The sequence below is a fragment of the Pogoniulus pusillus genome, chromosome 23, assembly GCF_015220805.1.
Source record: "Pogoniulus pusillus isolate bPogPus1 chromosome 23, bPogPus1.pri, whole genome shotgun sequence".
Lineage (NCBI taxonomy): Eukaryota > Metazoa > Chordata > Aves > Piciformes > Lybiidae > Pogoniulus > Pogoniulus pusillus.
This window is the reverse complement of record NC_087286.1, coordinates 20,148,567-20,171,195: the sequence shown is the minus strand read 5'-3', so window position 1 is coordinate 20,171,195 and position 22,629 is coordinate 20,148,567. Positions and strand designations below refer to the sequence as shown.

At 48.2% G+C, this 22,629-nt stretch overlaps 1 protein-coding gene across 1 annotated transcript in view; it reads left to right on the top strand.

Moving 5' to 3' along the window:
- Window positions 1-11,559: 11,559 nt before the first annotated feature.
- Window positions 11,560-22,629, top strand: part of DPP6 (dipeptidyl peptidase like 6) — a 547,256-nt gene continuing 536,186 nt past the window's right edge. The window contains exon 1 of the mRNA XM_064162829.1: window positions 11,560-11,842. Coding sequence (XP_064018899.1) covers window positions 11,783-11,842 — 60 coding nt within the window. The 5' untranslated portion in view covers window positions 11,560-11,782. The remainder of the gene's footprint in view (window positions 11,843-22,629) is intronic.

Here is a 22,629-nt window from a genome sequence, read left to right as displayed (position 1 = left end):
ACATGGTGAATTCTTCTGGTGATTGCTGCAGCAATGACTGCTTCATTTGCTGCCCTTGATGCAGGGACAATTGTCATCTCAAAGGGCTTTTTCCTTGCTTCCTATGAGATCTCCTGAATGTACCTGCTGTGAGATACTCCTCCTGTCCTTCCAGGCAGCTAAAAGCTGTTGCCATGTAGCAGTGCCACAGGTAACTGCCTCAGAGAGATCATACAGCCAGCTTTAAAACAAAACACCAAACCCAAACCAGCAAAGTGAAAGATAAACCCCAAATAAAACAGAATCATAGAATCAAGCAGGTTGGAAGAGACCTCCAAGCTCAGCCAGCCCAACCTAGCACCCAGCCCTGGCCAATCAACCAGACCATGGCACTAAGTGCCTCAGCCAGGCTTGGCTTCAACACCTCCAGGCACAGCAACTCCACCACCTGCCTGGGCAGCCCATTCCAATGCCAATCACTCTCTCTGGCAACAACTTCCTCCTAACATCCAGCCTAGACCTGCCCTGGCACAACTTCAGACTGTGTCCCCTTCTTCTGTTCCTGCTTGCCTGGCAAAAGAGACCAGTCCCACCTGGCTGCAGCCTCCCTTCAGGTAGCTGTAGACAGCAATGAGCTCTGCCCTGAGCCTCCTCTGCTGCAGGCTGCACACCCCCAGCTCCCTCAGCCTTTCCTCACAGGGCTGTGCTCCAGGCCCCTCACCAGCTTCATCGCCCTTCTCTGGGCACCTTCCAGCACCTCAGCATCTCTCTTGAATGGAGGAGCCCAGAACTGGACACAGCACTCAAGGTGTGGCCTGAGCAGTGCTGAGTACAGGGGCAGAATAAGTACAGGGGCAGAAGAACCTCCCTTGTCCTGCTGGCCCCTCTGCTCCTGAGCCAGGCCAGAGAACACACAAGGGCTGACATGCCCTGGTGAATGGGACATGTCATGCTGTGCCCTTTCACTATACTTTCTTTTGCAGGAGTCTGGCAGCCCTTGGCAGCAGGCTTTGTAGACACTGCTAACATGGAGTGAATTGGGAGGTGCTCGAAGGTCCCAGCTCACTGTTGATGGAAAGGTTTGCCTAAGGCACATACAATCTAAAGGACATTGCAGTCAAATGTTTTTGGATGGGCCACAGACTGGCCCAAATCACCAGGCCCTTCCCTGAGGCTGGTTGGGTTGCTCACAGGTGGGGTGAGATGGAGATTGCCCCTGAAGAGCAGAGGGAGGGAGGGGTAGTCAGGTTAGGTGAGTCTAAAGGATGAGCTCTGAATATGAGGTGAAGCAGAATGTGCTAAGAGCAGCATTTAACCAGACCGTAGCTACTATGCAGTTGAAACCAGGCTTTGGTCGGAAAACACAGACCATGAGCTGCACAAGAGAGCCTTGTTGAGTGGATGAACAGCCAAATCTTTCTACCACAGGCTGTCCTTCAACTCTTCTGAGGCTAGCCCTGAAACTCAAGCAGCAGAAAATCTTCTGAGAATTGAACATGAACCATATGGGACAAAAATAGTTTTGCTGGTGTGAAAATTGGCTCATCCCAGCTGCCTTGCAGAGCCTACCTTTGAGGTCCAGCATCACAATACAGAGCAGGAGCTGCAGTCCTCTGTTAGAAGCATCCCAATTCTATCTGCTTGCACAGTAGTCACCCATCAAAGATCACATTCTGTGATGCTGTCATCCACAGCCTCCCTGGGCAACCTGTGCCAGTGTCTCACCACCCTCACTGCAAACAACCCTTTCCTAACAGCTACTTTGAATCTCCCCTCTGCCAGTTCAAACCCATTACTTCTGCTTCTGTCATTACCAGACCTTGTCAATAGTCCCTCCCCAGCCTTCCTGTAGCCCCCTTCAGATACTGCAAGGCCGCTCTAAGGCCTCCTGGAAGCCTTCTCTTCTCAAATATTTGACTTTAAAATGTTTCAAGTTCTCTCTCTTCCCCCCTCCCCCCCTTTTCCCCCCTGCCTTGTGAAGGTTGAAAGCCAAGGAGCAGTCTTCACATGGACTTCACAGGGGGCTGTCACTGACTAACCAATGGGCAAGTGTACATGTGTGCAGTGTTGTTCTGATGGAGTCAAAAGAGTATTTGACATCAAATTGTATGATCTTAGAGCTTGGGGTTAAAAAAGCCTTTGAATCAGTTCATTTTTAAACCTGCTCTTCCAGGACAAGAACGGGAGGATAAATAGAGGGTGCCCAGGGAGGTGGTGGAGTCGCCGTCTCTGGAGGTGTTGAGGCAAAGCCTGGCTGGGGCACTGAGTGCCATGGTCTGGTTGATTGCACAGGGCTGGGTGCTAGGTTGGGCTGGCTGAGCTTGGAGATCTCTTCCAACCTGGTTGATTCTATGATTCTATGACAGCTCTGGGTGCTAGGTTGGACTGGATGAGCTTGGAGCTCTCTTCCAACCTGATTGATTCTATGATTCTATGACAGCTCTGGGTGCTAGGTTGGACTGGATGAGCTTGGAGCTCTCTTCCAACCTGATTGATTCTATGATTCTATGACAGCTCTGGGTGCTAGGTTGGACTGGATGAGCTTGGAGCTCTCTTCCAACCTGATTGATTCTATGATTCTATGACAGCTCTGGGTGCTAGGTTGGACTGGATGAGCTTGGAGCTCTCTTCCAACCTGATTGATTCTATGATTCTATGACAGCTCTGGGTGCTAGGTTGGGCTGGATGAGCTTGGAGCTCTCTTCCAACCTGATTGATTCTATGATTCTATGACAGCTCTGGGTGCTAGGTTGGACTGGCTGAGCTTGGAGCTTTCTTCCAACCTGATTGATTCTATGATTCTATGACAGCTCTGGGTGCTAGGTTGGACTGGATGAGCTTGGAGCTCTCTTCCAACCTGATTGATTCTATGATTCTATGACAGCTCTGGGTGCTAGGTTGGACTGGATGAGCTTGGAGCTCTCTTCCAACCTGGTTGATGATATGATTCTAAAGTCCCTTCAAACCAGAAGGGACTACCCAGAGAGAGGTATGGGGAACTCTGCTTCCTGGGGGACTGTGGTACAGACCACTGCATTAGTGCAGGCTGATAGATCATAGATTGCTCATCCTTCACTTGATTTCCACAGCAGGTTGACCAAATAAACACTTTAAATGTTTCAGAATTCAGAAGCTGCTGTTTGATGTCTTCACCACCCCAGTGCAAGTGTTCTTGACAGCACCTGTTTTTAGGGAGTGAGAGCTCAAGGCCCAGCACTTTGTGAAAATGAGGAAGGTCTTTCAAGTCAGCTGTCCAGTAACTGAAGCATTCAGAATAACTCATTTGGCTTCCAGAACCTTGGCCTAAAACATCTTCTTGCTATTACTTTTGCATCTAAGCACAGAGCTTAGTCGCCTCGGGGGTACTCTGTGTCTGTGTTGCACATCCTTCACGCTAAAAAGTAGTTCACACAGACCAAAAATGAGAGCTGAGTCTGCCTGGGAATTTTCCATCCCAACTGACCATCAAAAAAAGTACTGTGTTTTCAGTTCAATGAGGGCAGCATGGATTTCTTCACCTCCTCAAAGATAAAAGCAAACTTGTTTTCCTTAAGAGGGTGCAGGAAGACTTTAATGTGTTTTGCTGGGAAGTTTCAATGGTCTGGTTGCAAAATATTACTGTATTTACCAAAAAATCTGATCTGGTGGATCCAGGCCTCCTTATCACTGGGTGCTAGGTTGGGCTGGATGAGCTTGGAGGTCTCTTCCAACCTGGTTGATTCTATGTTTCCCCCTTTCTTTGATATTTAGGATCTGCAGAGGGGTTGAAGACTCCATGCTAGGTTTCCTGCTGCTTCTCCAAAAGACAACTGCTGTGAAGAGCAACTGGGAAGTCCATGGAAATGGATTTGAATTACTACTCCTGTGAGCAACTCTGTGGTAGCCTTTCCAACTACTATTAATTCTTTTTTTCTGAGATCCTACAGATCTTGAAATTTTCATGATTTAGAAAGAGAAAACCAAACTGATTTATTTTTCTATTTGTATTTTCCTCTTTGCACAAATCTTCCTTTCTGAGCAGAAAAATCTCCCTTTGGTTTGCTTGAAAGAAAAAATGTCTCTGAAGAATCATAGAATGGTTTAGTTTGGAAGGGAGCTCAAAGCTCAGCCAGTTATAACCCCCTGCCATAGGCAGGGACACCTCCCACTAGAAGAGGTCACTCAAAACCTCATCCAACCTGGCCTTGAACACCTCCAGGAAGGTTGTGGAGCACAGAAGCATCCAATGTGAGCAAAGAAACACCTCAGCAGTGACCAGTGGCATCCTGGTCTGGCTCAGGAGCAGTGTGGCCAGCAGGACAAGGGAGGTTCTTCTGCCCCTGTGCTCAGCACTGCTCAGGCCACACCTTGAGTGCTGTTCCAGTTCTGGGCTCCTCCATTCAAGAGAGATGTTGAGATGCTGGAAGGTGTCCAGGGAAGGACAATGAAGCTGGTGAGGGGCCTGGAGCAGAGCCCTGTGAGGAGAGGCTGAGGGAGCTGGGGGTGTGCAGCCTGCAGAAGAGGAGGCTCAGGGCAGAGCTCATTGATGCCTGCAGCTACCTGAAGGGAGGTTGTAGCCAGCTGGGGTTGGGCTCTTCTGCCAGGCAAGCAGCAAAAGAACAAGGGGACACAGTCTCAAGCTGTGCCAGGGGAGGTCTAGGCTGGATGTTAGGAGGAAGTTGTTGTCAGAGAGAGTGATTGGCATTGGAATAGGCTGCCCAGGGAGGTGGTGGAGTCTCTATGCCTGGAGGTGTTGAAGCCAAGCCTGGCTGGGGCACTCGGTGCCATGGTCTGGTTGCTTGGCCAGGGCTGGGTGCTAGGATGGCCTGGATGATCATGGAGTTCTCTTCCAACCTGGTTGATTCTATGACCAGTGATGCCCTTTGAAGGTATCACCCAACTTGTGCCTAGCCAGAATGTTTCACCACCTCGTGGTCAGCAGGGTTATGGTGCCGCTGCACTCCTGCTCAGAGGAGGAAGGCAGTGCTGGAGCTTTAGCTGGACAGACACCCTTCATTTTCAATACCTCTGCTTCGGCCAGCTTGCTTCTCCTGTAAAGGTGAGCTCTGCACACAGCTATCATTCCTTGATCCACTAAATGAAAAGGCCTCGTGTAGCTGCAGTCCAGGCTCAAGAACATCTGATGGGAGAGCTTATTGGATGATTTTCCTTCTGTTTGTATAAATTATGCAATGTTTTTGTAACATGTCAGGTTTCATGATGTGATTTAATATCTCATATATATTCTTGTGCCTGAAAGTAATGTGGAGAGATGTCTTTGAAAGGCCATTAAGTATAAATAAATTAGAGTCAGAGCTAGAGTGATACTGATGAATAACACTCCCCGATAAGGAGACCTCGTAGACTAAATGGAATGAGTAAATTATGACTTAATAATGTTATGCTTAAAGCATTCCTAATAGTTAGGGCATTCACCTGGGAGTGTTCATGCATCTGGCCAAAGATCTGTTTACCCAGAAGCTGTGGAACAGAAAACAGAATGCAGCTCTAGAAGCAGGTATGAGCCCCAGCAATACTAAGAGCCCTTATCAGCAGCCTGTAGATGCTGTGCACCTTGCACATATGCCCTCTAGCCTTATAAGCCCTGGTTTTCCTGATAAGGGTCAGAGACCCCAATGTGTGCCAGTGGGTTCCAACTTGTATTGCCACTATAGAGACTAAAAGATGCTGTGAACCTCCTCTGCATTGCTGTCATGAGAAGAAGTGTAACAATCAAGCCAAACTCTGCATTAACTGTGTCCACTTGAGTGGATACAAAAAGCTCAGCCAGGCTCCTGGCTATGACTAAATCATCTAATTATAGCCTCCCCGTGCTGTGCTCTTTGCATTCGTTCCCCATCCATCACTGCATTGATTTTCAGAATTGTGTTCTTTAGCACTCCATGGTCTCAGTTTTCACATCCTGTGTCTCCTGTGCTCTCAACTTCTCAGCACTCACTGCAGGTTGACTACTTGTCTTTCTAAGCCTTTTCCTTGAACCAAGCTTTTAATTACAGTTCTCTTCCAAGGTGAACCCTGATCATTGCTACAACTCTTTGACCTTTGTGGTTCACGCTGGACTTTCTGCAGCCCTGTAGTCTGGCTTCTGACCTGTACAAAATGGATATAGCTTTCTGTTTAGGTCACAAGTGATGTCAAACATTGCAGTGTGTTGGAGTATCTCAGTCAGCTTTCTTCTCTAAGGATTGGAAAAGGAAATCAGAAGTGTTGCATCTTTCATAGAATCATAGAACCAACCAGGTTGGAAGAGACCTCCAAGCTCAGCCAGCCCAACCTAGCACCCAGCCCTGGCCAGTCAACCAGACCATGGCACCAAGTACCTCATCCAGGCTTGGCTTCAACCCCTCCAGGGACAGAGACTCCACCACCTCCCTGGGCAGCCCATTCCAATGCCAATCACTCTCTCTGGCAACAACTTCCTCCTAACATCCAGCCTAGACCTCCCCTGGCACAGCTTGAGACTGTGTCCCCTTGTTCTGTTGCTGGTTGTCTGGGAGCAGAGCCCAACCCCACCTGGCTACAGCCTCCCTTCAGGTAGTTGTAGACAGCAATGAGCTCTGCCCTGAGCCTCCTCCTCTGCAGGCCGCACCCCAGAGCTCCCTCAGCCTCTCCTCACAGGGCTGTGCTCCAGGCCCCTCCCCAGCTTCGTTGCCCTTCTCTGGACACCTTCCAGCACCTCCACGTCTCTCTTGAATGGAGGAGCCCAGAACTGGACCCAGCACTCAAGGTACTTTGCCGTATTATCGTGAGAACCCCTGGAGTTCCCAGAGCAGTGATATCCTTCTGCAGACAGCTCAAATTCAGGACAAAACAGGCCTCTGGGAAGAAGTTCTAAACACAAGGAGAGAGTTGGAAGATCCTGGCCTAAGTCTGAGCTGCAACTTGAACCGAGCTGAGTCTAACAGCGTCAGCAGTTGCGAGCTTAGCCACGCTGGATGTTTCTCCAGAAGCCAAATATGCAAAGCTCTTGATTTTGGTTTCCCCTCGATTTCACAGACTTCACCTGTGAAGCATAGATTTGAAGACATGGGAAAAGAAAAGCACTCAACTTGTGGTTTGATTTTAGGGCACAACTTTGGCCTCTAATTTTTGCTTTGCTTTTACATCTCGTGTCACGGTTGCAGTCCTTCAGTGCTGGGCCCAGTCCTGTTCAATATCTTTATTGATGATCTGAACGAGGGCATTGAGTCCAGCATCAGTAAGTTTGCAGATGACACCAAGCTAGGAGCAGCTGTGGAGCTGTTGGAGGGGAGGAGAGCCCTGCAGAGGGACCTGGCCAGGCTGGATGGGTGGGCAGAGGCCAATGGGATGAGATTGAACAAGGCCAAGTGCAGGGTTCTGCACTTTGGCCACAACAACCCCAAGCAGCACTAGAGGCTGGGGACAGAGTGGCTGAGAGCAGCCAGGAGGAAAGGGACCTGGGGGTACTGATAGATAGTAAGCTGAAGATGAGGCAGCAGTGTGCCCAGGTGGCCAAGAGAGCCAATGGCATTCTTGGCTGGCTCAGGAGCAGTGTGGGCAGCAGGACAAGGGAGGTTCTTCTGCCCCTGTACTCAACACTGCTCAGGCCACACCTTGAGTGCTGTGTCCAGTTCTGGGCCCCTCAATTCAAGAGAGATGTTGAGGTGCTGGAAGGTGTCCAGAGAAGGCCAACGAAGCTGGTGAGGGGCCTGGAACACAAATCCTATGAGGAGAGGCTGAGGGAGCTGGGCCTGTTTAGCCTGGAGGAGGCTCAGGGGTGATCTTATTACTGTCTACAACTACCTGAAGGGGCATTGTAGCCAGGTGGGGGGTGGCCTCTTCTGCCAGGCAACCAGCAATAGAACAAGGGGACACAGTCTCAAGTTGTGCCAGGGTAGGTATAGGCTGGATGTTAGGAAGAAGTTCTTCACAGAGAGAGTGATTGGCATTGGAATGGGCTGCCCAGGGAGGTGGTGGAGGCACCGTCCCTGGGGGTCTTCAAGAAAAGACTGGATGGGGCACTTAGTGCCATGGTCTGGTTGATTGGCTAGGGCTGGGTGCTAGGTTGGACTGGATGATCTTGGAGGTCTCTTCCAACCTGGTTGATTCTATGATTCTATGACTTCCCTTGCATCCCTTCTGCATAGCTTTAGCTCAGCTCCAAAGGCAGATTAGCTCTCTTCCTAAATGTTCCCAAAAAGATGACTGAGATTCCTTTTTAATACTCTTCTCAGCTGAGCTTATGGATAATCCTTTTCAAAGTGTAAAATGCCAAGGGATGTTCCTATGGTACAGCTTATATGACAGTGTATTGTTGTCCCTTCACACTTCACTGAACAGCCTGCAGATGCTAATCTACAAATCACTTTTCTCACAGGCACTTGAGAACTTTGTGCTGGTTGTGGCATTGTCTGTTCTTTCTTGGAGCAGGAAAGGCACTGAAAAGCAAAGGAAGGTGGCAGTGGTTTTCCCCCTAAGATCCTATAGAGAGACCTTGGCACAGTTTGGAATTGAATCAAATTGAACCAAAATTGAACCAGATTTCAAGGACTGCACTTCCACTATACATTTAGCAGACTGCTTTCAAGGGCTGGTAGACTTCAATGTGCTTACTCATCTCTTTGGATGTGAAAAACTTGTCCTGCAAACCATCCATAGGCTGGATGTTAGGAGGAAGTTCTTCACAGAGACAGTGATTTCCCATTGGAATGGGCTGCCCAGGGAGGTGGTGGAGGCACTGTCCCTGAAGGTGTTGAAGCAAAGCCTGGATGAGGCACTTAGTGCCATGGTCTGGTTGACTGGCTAGGGCTGGGTGCTAGGTTGGCCTGGATGTGCTTGGAGGTCTCTTCCAATCTGATTGATTCTGTGATTCTATCCCCACTACCCCTGTTGGAAACTGCTCTTTCCTACACAGAAGAGAAGTCCAATGCCATAAGCTTTGCCTGGTTTAGGGGAGAATGGAGATTCCCATTAATGATGTGGACATTAAGTGGAAAGAGGACAGGAAGCAGGACATTTTCCCTGGCTCTTTCCTGCCAGAATAGAAGACAAAATGTGCCTGCTCTAACAGACTGACTGGAGAATGAAAAGGAGACTTCTCAGAAAGAGCAGTGAAATCCTGTCTTTCATGTTAGGGGAGGGTTCTTTGCAGTGACACTGGCACAGGTTGCCCAGGGAGGTTGTGGAGCACAGAAGCACCCAATGTGATCAAAGATCAAAGATCACACTGGGTGCTTCTGTGCTCCACAACTTCCCTGGAGGTGCTGAAGGCCAGGTTGGATGAGGCCTTAAGAAACCTGTTCCAGTGGGAGGTGTCCCTGCCCATGGCAGGGGGTTGGAACTGCCTGAGCTTTGAGCTCCCTTCCAACCTAAACCATTTTATGATTCTATAATTCCAAACCTAAGCCATGTTATGAGTCTATAATTCTACAATCTTCCTTTCTTCAGGACTAAACCTGTGATAAGGCAGCATGAAGCAGCATTCCCATGACCAGTCCAGGTAATGCAAAGAGTTTGTGGTGCAAGAAGAACAGAATGTGTAGGCAGGAGTACTTTTTTCCCCCTTTTTCCCCCTGAGGAATTTGCCTTTAGAGATGGAAAAAAAGTACAGACTTTTCACCCACTCCATGGAGTGCCCAGAAGGGTTTGCTATGGATTTTAAATCTCTTTGGGTGGTTTTGCTTGCCTACCTCTTTTTGGAGGGGAAAAAAATTTGTTCAGCATGTTTTTACAACTTGAAATAATTCCAGGGACTTTTGCATGCCTGGTTTCAACAAACCAGGCTGAGAGAATCTAATGCAGCCAGGGATGCTCATATCTGCAACTCAGAGTATGCTGCTGGATTTATTAGATATGAAAACCAAACCACTGAACAGAGTAGTTGAAGTAGGAAACTTCAAATCTTAATCAGTAAAAAAAAAAAGGTAAAAAGCATCAAAGGGCTGCAGCAAGGACTGGCAATAATGTGGTGTCTGGGGCTGTGTGTGCTTGATAGCTCAGTCAGAGTGCCAGCACTCTGCTCATGGAGGTTGCAGGGACACTCATGGCTGAGGGGGGCTTAGTGGCAGCGCTTCTGAGCTAAACACCTTGCTTTAGCCAGGCAAGGGGAGAAGACACTGCAAGGTTAAGGAGCAAAGGGTGGTCCTTACAACACGAGAGCTCCTTGGAGGAGGACTGCCCCTTTTACAAGACACATTTTTTTCCTCAGAGACCTCTTCTCAAAGCAGGCATTAGTTGTCTGCTCTTTCCTCAAAATCAGTGTGCCCTGCTACCAGCAAGGGATGTTTGACCACGAGGTGCAGCTTTGGGGTCCTCTCTCCTGTCTCAGAGGTAACAGGCCAGTAGCTCTAACCACATCTTTTCTGCTAACTGCCTACATGATGGGCCCTTGAAATCCATTGTAGCCAAAGGGCTGGAAGATGCAGTTCAGTTAAGTATGTGTAGGAGATGTACTCTTCAGAAATGAAGGAGCTGGGATTCTCCAAAGCCATGTTGGCATCATGAGCAATCAGAGCATTTCTGTTCTTACCTGGAAAAGGATCAACATCCAGAAAGGATTTTACTTATTTAAAGGTTCTAAAATATGCTGTGTAAATGTAGTAAAAACACTCAAAACAATCTGTTCTGACAGGCTAATCCCTAGGGAAAAAAAAACCAACACAATTTGATAAGACTTAGTGCCATGGTCTACTTGATGGGAGAGGGCTGGGTGATAAGGCTGGACTGGATGATCTTGGGGGTCTCTTCTGACCTGGTTGATTCTATGATTCTATGAAGTGTGGATGCTTGCAGCCTTAGCTACCTTGCCCTTCCCACTCAGACAGAGGTGATGTTGTATTTTTGGGGGGGGGGGATTGTGGCTTCTTTTGGCGACTCTGGCAATAGAATCTCACAGAGTCTGCAAGAACAGACGAGGCAGCCTCTGGTCTCACGGGGTGAAGTGGAGAGGTGGAACGGGGATAGGAGACAATATGTGAATAATGACTCATCATGTGGGGTTGTTGTTGTTGTTAAAAACCCAAATAAACTAAATCTTAAACACCATTGGTTTTTTTTTTATCAGCAGAGCACAGCCAGTTGTGCAGCCTTTATTTCAGCAAAGCAAACCCAAACCCAAAAGCCCTGGACTCCGGCACACCTGGAAGAACACTCACGCAAAAAGAGCGAGATGCGAGTGCTGCTGCAGCGCGGTGGTAAGTAAACATCTGTCAATCAGAACACAACCCAGCATCTATCTCACTGGAAACATCTGGGCTCAGCAGCCCAAGCGTCAGCGGGGCAAAACTCAGCCCTGGTAGAAGGCTTGAGGGGTTTAACGCTATTGCCACTGCCCACGCCGGGGGAGGCGGAGTGCGAACAAAAATACGGCTGGAGTAGTGAGAGCTCCCGGGGAGCGCAGGGCTCGCTGCGGGGCAGCCGGGGGCCAGCCCGGGCCGGCGTGGGACGGCAGGGCCCGCGGAGCGGCGCGGAGGGGCCGGCGCGGAACCGGAGGGAGCCGAGCCAGCCGTGCCAGCCCTCCCTGCTGCCGCGGCGGCCCCGGAGGGCGGGGGGCGGGCAGAACCGGGCTCGCCTCGCCTCCGCTCGGAAGGGCGGGGGAGGAAAGGCTGCCGCGGACAGGGGGTGGCGGTGGCGGGGTGCTCGGGATTTTGTTTTGGAGCCGGGCAGCCGGGAAAGTCGCCAGCGCGCAGACCCCGGCGGACGGGGGCGAAGTGGCCCCGGTGGAGCGGGGCCAGCTCGTCCTCTGCCTCCCTGCCCCCGTTCCGCCGCTCCGTGGGTGCGCGGCGAGGCTGCGCGGGGTGCCGCGCCTGGAGTCCAACTTTGCTGCCCGCTCGCCGGTCCCAGCATGAACCAGACGGCCGGGGTGAGCAACCACGTCCGCTGCTCCAGCGGCAAAGGCTCCAAGGTAAGAGCGGCCGCGGGGGCTCCGCGGAGCGCGCAGCCCGGTGGCAGGGGGCTCCGCGGGAACGGGGCTGCCCGGCTTCTCCCTCCTCTGCTCTCAGCCCCTAAACCTGTAGCTGAGAGCATCCTCCCCTGCCCCGGGCAGCAGCCTCTGCGCTCCCTCCTTGACCATCACTTCACGAAGTTCAGCATCTCTCGCTGGGTCTCTGCTGCCCCAGTCCCGGAGCTCCTCTTCGCAGCGCTCCTCGGGGACCTGTCCCCGCGCCCCTCCGCCCAGGGATGAACCTGTTTAGGCTGCGACTTGGGGGTTGCTGGACGAGGTGCTTTAGGGATGCAGAATGCTGTGGCCTCGCAGCCTCAAGTGCTGGAACGGGCCAAACTTGTGCTCCTGCTTCCAACGGGTTTAAATGAGTTGAAGATAAAGATTTGTATGTACGTACCATGGGGTCAGGTATATCTGTATCTGCTGCTTTTGCTTCTTTCCGTGGCAGCATTAAAAAAACAAACAAAAACACTCCTGAAGAAATTGTGCACTCTGCTGAATTCAACAGAAAGGTAATTGGGTGCTGGCACTTGCTCCAGATCACATTTTCATTAACCTTTTCTGCTTGGCATTGAACATGACCCTTGCATTTGCCTTTCCAACACTGATGGAGTGCAATATAGGGTCAGGTAAATGTATCTGCCCTTGTGTAGACAGTTGTGTTGATGCTTCTTCTGTGACTCTTTGAAGTGTTTCTCCATGTTTCTGTTTTGTGGTGGATGCCTCCTCCCCCCCACACCCCCAAGACTTCAAATTCCCTTTTGAGGTTAGCATTTTGTAATGTGACAGGTTTTCATATCAGCAGTGGGATACATGTTGAAGAAATGCAAGATACATATTTCACCACAAATAGTGCAGTGCTAACTTCTTTTTTATCCCACCTCTTGATATTGGCTTCATGTTGCATCTTCTGGGGTTGATGTTGTGTTGCTGTTTGAAATGCTGGTGCTGCTGCTCACCTGGTTGGGTTACTTCATGTCTAGTCAGTGCAGACCTGATTCTAGAAACTCAGGCACACAGATTTGCCTCCTCCCTCTACTTCTGCAAAGTGGACACAGTTATTCCTCCTTCTCTCATACGATCTTTTTAGCATTAAATCCACTCATCATAAAGCTGCGCGAGTATTAAAAGATGCAACACGATGAGGGCTGGGGAAGTACACAAACAGATTAGACGAGTCTGCTGAAATTATTAACTTAGCTCCATGACTAATCATATATTTGAAGTTAAACCCAGCCATAAGCTCTTTGCATAATTCAGGGGCCTTAAACTGAAGATCTTGCATGGATCTTGCCTGTGATCACAACGTTGGGCCTTCTTTCTTTGCACTTTCTGGCTTTCTTTGACTTTTGGGTTGAGCAGCTAAGGCTATGGCACAGCAGTAATAATTTATTACATCAGGCTGCTGACCTAACATTTTAATGCAGAGGGAAGAGATGAGGTTCAAACATGTATATCCTGAGCAGATGATAACTGGTACATTTGTATTTGTCTGGAATGCATCTTATTTTCAAATGCTGGAGGACATGGAGATTTTTTTCTCTTAGAAATTAATACCTTTTTTTTCCTTTTTCAAGTCATCAGATTGAAATGATTGATTGTTCTGGGGTTTTAATTACATATAGGGAAAGCTCCATGCATGACTGATTCAGCTGCAAGGAAATCTTACGGAGTTGAGAAATCAAATATGGCTGGAAAAACACTAACTGGTCTGTAAGAGCTCTGTGATGGGGTAAACAAGAGGCAGGACAGCCAAGATTTTGATGGTGCTGACTTGTAAAGCACAGAAATGCTTGTGAAGTGTTCAGTAATTTTCTCCTGAACAAAACACACCCCCCCAACAGCCAAACAGCAAACTCAAACAACAAACCCTCAGTCAAAACCAAATCAGCAAAGCCACAAATTTTGTTTGACTTCCCTAATCTAACTCCTGAATTCCCTGTTCTGTGCTAAGCAAAACTGACAGAACAAGAGGGGCATTCTGAATATCAACTTTCTACAGTTCTTGCAGAAATCTGTCACAGAATATAATATTGAATACCCAAGAAGAAGAAGCAAGGAGAAATCTGACCATAGCTGCTTCTCTTATCCCAGCAACCCAGTCAGGACATGGCTGTGCTTACATCATGGGCTGTTCTTTGCCCATCAAGGGCTGTGTAAAGATTGGGGGAGGGGGATGGGAGAAAGGAAGGAATATAGAAGGAATTTTCAAAAGAACTGGGAGTTTGTAGTGGAAAAGAGACAGCCATGGATGAGGGCTGAGGTATTTGCAAGAGGGAGAGGGTTGAGCAAGTAATCCAGGGGAAAAAATAAATGCTAAACCAGACACTGCTGCTTCTGCTGCTCATAAAACAACTTGTTTTGGTTTTTTTCTCCCCTCTCCCCCAAAAGTTAACACTTTGTGTTGGCTCAAAGTGTGGTAGTTGCCAACTGACTGGGGCAAGGTCGCTCATCTCCCTGGCTTCGCTCTGAGTTTTCCTCTACGCAGGCGATGGGCACTTAGACTTCACATCACCTGTGCCAGATTCACAGCTTTGCACGGCTGTGATGGGTGAAGGAGGTAACACTTCAAAGGAGGGATACAATTAAATCCCTGAAGTAGATAGCCTGGTAATAAATCCAAATTCTGGTAACTAAAACATGTTTTGGTATTTCTCTGCAATGCTTTTTAGCTGCTCTTAAGGAAGCTCCAGCTCCGAGTGACTCGTGAGTGCTACTGAAAGGCAGTGATTTATTGGCTAGAGAGAACTACTTTTGTTTCAGAAATAGTTTGTGTACACACAGCTTTGAATGCTCTTTTTTCCCCCCTGCCTGTGACTAATCCCATTGCCTTTCCCTAAGACAGTTTGTGGGAGGAAGGCAAGAGGATTCACCCCAGTGCCATAATGAAAAGCTGCACGGTGGGAACTTTCCTGATGTGCTGGGGATGAGAACCCTGCGGCCACTGGGTGTCTGTAGGAACCAGCCATCTCTATTGTGTGGGCTGGGAGCAGGCTTTGGCTGACCAGAATGTGTGCTTTATTGGGAAGTTGTGCAGATCCTGCTCTAAGAATCCAGGGTCAGTTCTGAGCTGTCACAGTTGGACAGGTTTCTTGAAGGCTTTAATGAGGGCTAACTTCATCTGGGGACTCAGGCTTTTCAGCACTGCTTGTTGCAGCTCCTGGCTTTTAGCTTTTATTCAGCAATCCAGAGCCCCATGGCAGCCAAGGCAAGGCATAGACATTTTGTCTTAGATTTCACTGATTTTATTAGATTAGTACCAGGGAAGATACTGTGAGGAAGCATTTTTGTTTCTTGTTGAGACTCACAATTTCATCTATCTTGTGGGAGGACAATCTACATAAACCATTGAGAGTAATTTCTCTCTTTACAAACAACTCTATTTGGGGTCCTATATCTGGGTATAATGAGCAAGAAGGTATCCCACAGAGCAGGATTTGTGGATCTGAAGTCCTTCTAAGTGTTCATGAGGACTCAGAGACCTACCAGCTCTCATCCTTTGGTGGACTGTACTATCCAACAGCAGACAGGTTGATCCACAAAAGGAGCCCACCTATCCTCTTGGAGAGGGGCCAGCACAGAGTGCAGGGCTGTTCTTCAGAGTGGGGAAGATGGAAAGCCACAGTGCCTCTTGGGAAGAGAGGGAAGCATGGTTTCTCTATGTGATATAGAAACCCATTTAGCCAAACCATTGGCTGACATGGACAGTCCAGAGGGTACAGTCTCAACTTCCAGCTTTGTACAGCAGCCTCAGCTGTACATTGATCCATACTGGTCAGCATAAGAGCATGCTGATTTGGTCTCTTCTGGCTTCTCTCTAGCCATGTTTTTCAGTGAATGTAGCTGTTGTAGCTGTTTCCTACGGAGCTCAGTCTTGGACATGGTTAGTGTGTATCTTCTGGACCAGCTTTCCTTACTCAGAGTCCCACTGTCCTGTGAGCGGCCACTACAGCTCCTTTGGCATATACTCACATGCCACCTATGGCCCCAGCAGTGCATCACTGATGAGTACCCAAACAACCTATGTGTGTTTTGAGGGTATTGCAGTCATTAGCTGCTGAAGTAATTTTGTGCATCTAAGCATTAAACTCCTCCTGATTCTGAAGCTAACGTGTGGGTAGGAGACAAGTGTTTTCCTGTCCCAGCAGGAGCGGTGAGAACTGCTCGGGCTGTATGGTAAAAGAAAACAATACTGAGCTAAGCCTGAGCAAAGGATGCAAGTTTCCATCATGGATTTGCTGGATGTGGTCTACAGGACACAGTTTGGACTAGAGCAGGTACTAGGCATCTACCCTTCGCCTCTCAGCTTTAAGTGTGGAAACATTAAGAAGAGCTTGTTGGGTCAGGATCCTGAGGTTAGGACATCTGCCTTTTAATCAGCAATAATTAATGCTTCATAGCAACAGCAAACCAGTTGGATAGAGTTTTATTTTTGTTTTCTCTTGTATGAGAGACAATTGTACTAATTAGCAATATTGGTATGTAAGAAAGTGGGTGTGAAAACAGCTCAAGTGTTTTTAAGTCTTTGTTAAAGGACACTTAATTAAGCTGAGCTGAAAATGCAGCTTTGATTGTGCCATTGTTTGCTCTCCATTGTTCTGAAATGGCAAAATGAACCTACAAGAAAAGCAAATTACTGGTGTGGAGTGTTCCTTCACAACTGGGTCATCGAGGGGATTGCCCTTGTCTAAAGGGGCAGTGCAGTGTTCATATAGCCATGGTCAACAGGTCAATAATGTCCTTCAAGCAGGAGAGGAGGGGGTTTGATTTGTATAGTGGTCTGTTCTTTAAATAAGGGATCAGTGCATCTAACACAGGGTGAATCTAATTGTCTTGCATTTTACATGAACTGTTCCCCTCATGTGGATTGCAGTGATTTTAGCTGAATTACTGCTTATTTATGTTGGTTTAATTGCAGTGAGTTTCAGAACCTCTAAAGTTATGGAAGCAACAGGGCCACAGTATTTCTAGCCCTCTTGGATGCAGAAAATGAAGATGAAGAAGCTATGGTTGCTCCTCTGTATTACCACTGAAGTGGAAATGAGTTCAATCTTACTGTTTGTGGTATATGGGCACAGCTAAGTAGTATATTTTGGAGTTGCCCAATTTTAATACTCTAATGGGAATGCAAGGTTGGCTTCCATGCCTAATAAGTATTAAAGTAGGACTTGTTGTAGCTGCCAGGGCTTTAAAACACGATCAGTCAGCTGTTGTTAAAACCCAGGGCAGGCCCTTAGAAATTGCACTTCCACCTCAGAACATTAACCTTTCAGGGTAGCCTAACACAGCATTGCATGAGAGACGCAGCCATCCTCAAGGCACAGTCTTGCTGGATGCTGCAGCCCCACAGAGGCAGAAATGGCTTTGCCTTCAGAGCGTTTGCAGTTCAAAGCTGACAGTAAGAGGCAAAAAGCTGGGAGAAGTGGAGACAGAAATGGCTGTGCCTTCAAGACTGTTTATGGTTTAAACTGACAGTAAGAGGCAAAAAGCTGGGAGAAGGGAAGAATTAGTCCAGTTTAATTGACAATGAAGTAAGGCGCTGCGTGTAAACCAGCAAACCTCCCAAGCTTAACAGAGCAACAATGACCTCATATTCTGTGAAGATTGCAGGCTAGGTAGAAAGGATAGACTGAAGTTGAGCTTCTCCACCATGGAAAATGAAGCCAATAGTAGCCATTGGCCATTTAACAGCCAGCTAGCTCATCAGCGTGTGCTTCTGACAGCCAACAAGCACAGCCTTCTCGGTGAACCATTTTACTTCTTGCTCACTGTAAGTGTCAGATAGGAAAAGTTGTGGTTGAAGGGCAAGGAAATTGTAGAGTTGGATGTTCTGTGCATTAGGAAGCCAGGTGTCAGTTTGGCTTCTTGGGAACACAGTTTTGATTTGACTAGAACTGTGTAGTGATGATTTACTGTGTGCAGTTCTGGAGCTCCCAGCACAAGCAGGACATGGAAGTGTTGGAGCCAGTGCAGAGGAGGCCACCAAGATGCTGAGAGGGCTGCAGCAGCTGTGCTATGAGGACAGGCTGAGAGAGTTGGGGCTGTGCAGCCTGGAGAAGAGAAGGCTTTGAGGAGACCTTGGAGTGGCCTTTCAGTATCTGAAGTGGGCTACAGGAAGGCTGGGGAGGGACTACTGAGAAGGTCTGGTAATGACAGGATGAGGAGGAAGGGGTTTAAAGTGGCAGAGGGGAGATTGAAAGTGGATGTTAGGAAAGGGTTGTTTGCAGTGAGGGTGGTGAGACACTGGCACAGGTTGCCCAGGGAGGTTGTGCAGCACAGAAGCACCCAATGTGATCTTTGATCTTTGATCACATTGGGTGCTTCTGTGCTGCACAACCTCCCTGGAGGTGTTGAAGGCCAGGTTTGAGTGACCTGTTCTAGTGGGAGGTGTCCCTGCCTATGATTCTGTCTAATCTAATTTCTCTCACCAGAATATTCCAGCTTGCCTCAAACCAGCACAGCCCTAAATCTGAATGAACGCTGGGGTCAGTGTTGCCAGAGCCATCCTGCTCCCTGTTCATTCATGGGTGCTGCTCCCTGCGGCTGTTTTTCATCTTTAATGAGAGCTGAACACACCATAAAATTTTATTGGGTGTTTGTGCTAACAAAATTAACTAACAGTTGGTGCTTCAAAGATGCAGCCAGAGCTCTGAGTGCTGTAACTGGAGTCTGCAATGGCTTTTTAACTGGTGTAGGACAGCAAACGTGTGAGTGCCGATGTCATTTAACAGCAAACCATTTCATATTAGCTTTTTATTGGCCAGAAGTGATTCATCAGAACTGGGGGAGGGGGAAATAATCTTAGAACAATATGTGCTTAAGCAAACCCATGTTTTCAGGTACTAAATAGCTAGAAGCTGTGTCAAAATTGTGGTGCTGATCTATAATACCAATACCAATGGGCTGATAATCCAAATAAATTGTTATAGCCAGTTCAATACTTAAGTCAAATAATAGGAATAAGAGTTATTTTTTTGCATCTCAGTTATATCTCCTTTTATCTGTGTCTATCTGATGTCATTCTGTGAATGCTGGATGGATCACCTGAGGCCATGACTTCAGTGACAGTACAAAGGGCTCTCTACTCCACTCTGGTCAGACCCCATCGGGAGTACTGCATCCAGTTCTGGAGCCCTCATTGCAAGAGACGTGGAGATGCTGGAGTGTGTCCAGAGCAGGGCCAGGAGGATGCTCAGAGGCTGCAGCAGCTCTGCTGTGAGCACAGACTGAAAGAGTTGGGGCTGTGCAGGCTGGAGAAGAGGAGGCTCCCAGGTGACCTTCTTGTGGCCTTCCAGCATCTGAAAGGGGCTACAAAAAAGCTGGGGAGGGACTTTTGAGGCTCTTGGGGAGTGACAGGAGTGGGGGGAATGGAGTAAAGCTGGAGGTGAGGAGATTGAGGCTGGAGGTGAGGAGGAAGTTGTTGAGCATGAGAGTGGTGAGAGGCTGGAATGGGTTGCCCAGGGAGGTGGTTGAGGCCCCATGGCTGGAGGTGTTTCAGGCCAGGCTGGCTGAGGCTGTGTGCAGCCTGCTCTAGGGTAGGGTGTCCCTGGGCATGGCAGGGGGATTGGGACTGGCTGATCCTTGTGGTCCCTTCCAACCTTGCCTGATGATGTGATTCTATAGAAAAAAAGAAAAAGGCTTAACTTTAGACTCAGTTTCTTGTTCACTTGAATGCATTTGGCTTATTTCTACATTAGTGCTGTTCAATAAACGCAGCAAAGTAATTTGCTTTCATTCATTTATTTATTTAGTGGTTTTATTTGTTTTCATGTGGTTTTCTCATGCATAGCCTGGACAGATTTTGCTGTTTATGGTCTTTATGTTATGCTGAGGACCTTTATGCTGGTTTTAAACCAAAAGAGGCAGATTGATGTGCTGGAGCATTCCTTTATTTCAGTCTAGTCACCTAGGTGTATGTAGAGCTGATTCCTGTTTCATGGCATTGCCAGAAACCAGGTTTGGCTAAAAGACTTGTGCTAGTGCTCAGAGGGAATGTTTTGATGCCTGCATTAAGCCCCCAGCCACAGTGGGATAGTGGCCAAGTGATTTAGGCTTTTCATTTGTCATGCTGTCACATTATGGTATCATAGAGTCCAGCTGATTTCCTAGGCCTTTGACTACATTCTCCACTCTGCTTTAGCCTCCTTGTGTAAACATGGTCTTGGAGGTCTAATGTGAACTCCCAGAATCATAGAATCAACCAGGCTGGAAGAGACCTCCAAGATCATCCAGTCCAACCAAGTCAGCAGTAGTTGCACATCACAGACTGGGGCAAATGTTGTGACCATGCTTTAGTTTTTTCTACTGGTTGCAGTCAGGATGAGTGCTCCTCTTGCATCATCTGTGAGCTCTTTGGTAGTGGGTGATAGCCTGGTAACCCATTAAGTGGGGCTCTTGTCCTTACTGTTGGCCTTACATTATTGTGCTTAAAATCTGAGAATTTAACAAATGTTCCTGTTAAGAACTTAATCTCATTAAGAATGAAGGATGAAAAATTCCAGGAGGGACAGAGATTATTGGAGGTTGCATAGAGCCTATAATGTGATGTGCAAACTCTTCTTCAGAAGAGAAGCATACCCAAAGGAGTGAGTTGTGTTGCAAGCACAGAGAATGTGGAGGTAGAGAGGAGAGCACACGAGTATTTCAGCTCCTTTGAAAGGAGGTTTGTACAGAAAAGCCCTGTGAGGAGAGGCTGAGGGAGCTGGGGGGGTGCAGCCTGCAGAAGAGGAGGCTCAGGGCAGAGCTCATTGCTGTCCACAACTACCTGAAGGGAGGTTGTAGCCAGGTGGAGTTGGGCTCTGCTGCCAGACAACCAGCAACAGAAGAAGGGGACACAGTCTCAAGCTGTGCCAGGGGAGGTCTAGGCTGGATGTCAGGAGGAAGTTGTTGCCAGAGAGAGTGACTGGCATTGGAATGAGCTGCCCAGGGAGGTGGTGGAGTCACTGTCCCTGGAGGTGTTGAAGCCAAGCCTGGCTGGGGCACTTAGTGCCATGGTCTGGTTGCTTGGCTAGGGCTGGGTGCTAGGTTGGACTGCATGATCTTGGAGGTCTCTTCCAACCTGGCTGATTCTATGCTCCTATGAAATTCTAAAGCCTTGGGCAATTTAAAGAGTGAGCAGGTGCATCACTCTTAGGTGCTGTGCCTTCAAGTAGGCAGAATGAAATATGCTGCAGCAAAGCCAAGGCTTGTCCTCAACGAGAGCCCCAGGGTTAGGTCTGGGGCCTGACAAAGGTTGAAAAGAGGCACAACATCAACTCTCTGAGGTCAGCTAACTTGCATGGTTGCAGATGGCATCTAAAATTGGAATGCCAGGAATAGGCTGAAATGATGGCAGACACATGTGTGCTGCTTGCAGTTTACTGCTGCTCAGGGCAGTGGATACACCATATGCTTTTTAACATTATTTTCCTTCCTTTTTAAAATTATAGTTTATACTTCTAGACTTTTGACTTTCCTTAGACCTCCTTAGCATCCCAACATCCTAATGTTTTGCAAGTTTTCAGTGCAGTTTTTATTCAAGTCAGGTTTTGCTGGATAATGACTTCACGCAGAGCCTTTGCCACTGCTTTAACTCTGTTCTCCTAAGTGGAGGATCAGATAGTTTTTCATAACTAACAAGTCCAGGAAAGGTCCAGCAGCAGGGGCTCACATCAGTGTTATTTCTATTGCTGCACTCTGTAGGAACCCTTGTTACATATTGGGATTCAATTGAACAAGAGGCTTTCCAGCCAGAGAGCATAATAATGCTCCCTGCATCAAAGAAGTTACACTTTAAATTTGTTCCCTGCTTTGTGGCCGTCCCTCGAACTATAGGATTTTGGTCTTCACTTTATGTTCCTGCCACTGGGCAATGATTTCTGTCTGCAATCCCATTGATTGCTGTGGGGCTTCCCTCACACTGCTGAACAGGGATCAGGACTGCAGGTGGGACCCACTGAAAGCACACAATGTAATCACATCTTCTTTGACAGGCTGCATCGCCTCGCTGCCAGACCTCCCATTGCACAACTCATCTACTAGCAGAGGCCACCAAAGTTTTTCAGTCACTCCCCCCAAGTTTAGCTATTCCTTATTGCCACTATGACCTCCAGCAGGTCAGGATTATCCATGAAGTCCTGAGGTTCTTCTCTCGGCATGTTTTTTGCACCTCCCTAATCTCTGATTTGCCCCAACAGGATGTTGTGGTTGGAAGAGACCACATTAGAGTCCTACCCTCCTGCCAGAGCAGGACCATAGAATCCAGCACATGTTGCAAGGTTGCTGTGGCCTGGCAGCTCCCTTGTGTTCCACTGGCTTTTTTTTTCACTAGATCCCTGTTGGCTATAAGAGGAGTTTAGACACCTGGCACTCATAAAAACACCTAAATCATAGGATGGGTTAGGTTGGAAGAGACCTAAAAGCTCATCCACTTCCAACCCCCTGCCATAGGCAGGGACATTTCCCACTAGAACAGGTCACTCAAGGCCTCATCCAACCTGGCCTTCAACACCTCAGGGAGGTTGTGGAGCACAGAAGCACCCAATGTGATCAAAGATCATATTGGGTGCTTCTGTGCTCCACAACCTCCCTGGGCAACCTGTGCCAGTGTCTCACCACCCTCACTGCAAACAACTCTTTCCTAACATCCACTTTGAATCTCCCCTCTGCCACTTCAAACCCATTTCTCCTCATCCTATCATTACAAGACCTTGTCAGTAGTCCCTCCCCAGCCTTCCTATAGCCCCCTTCAGATCCTGCAAGGCCACTCC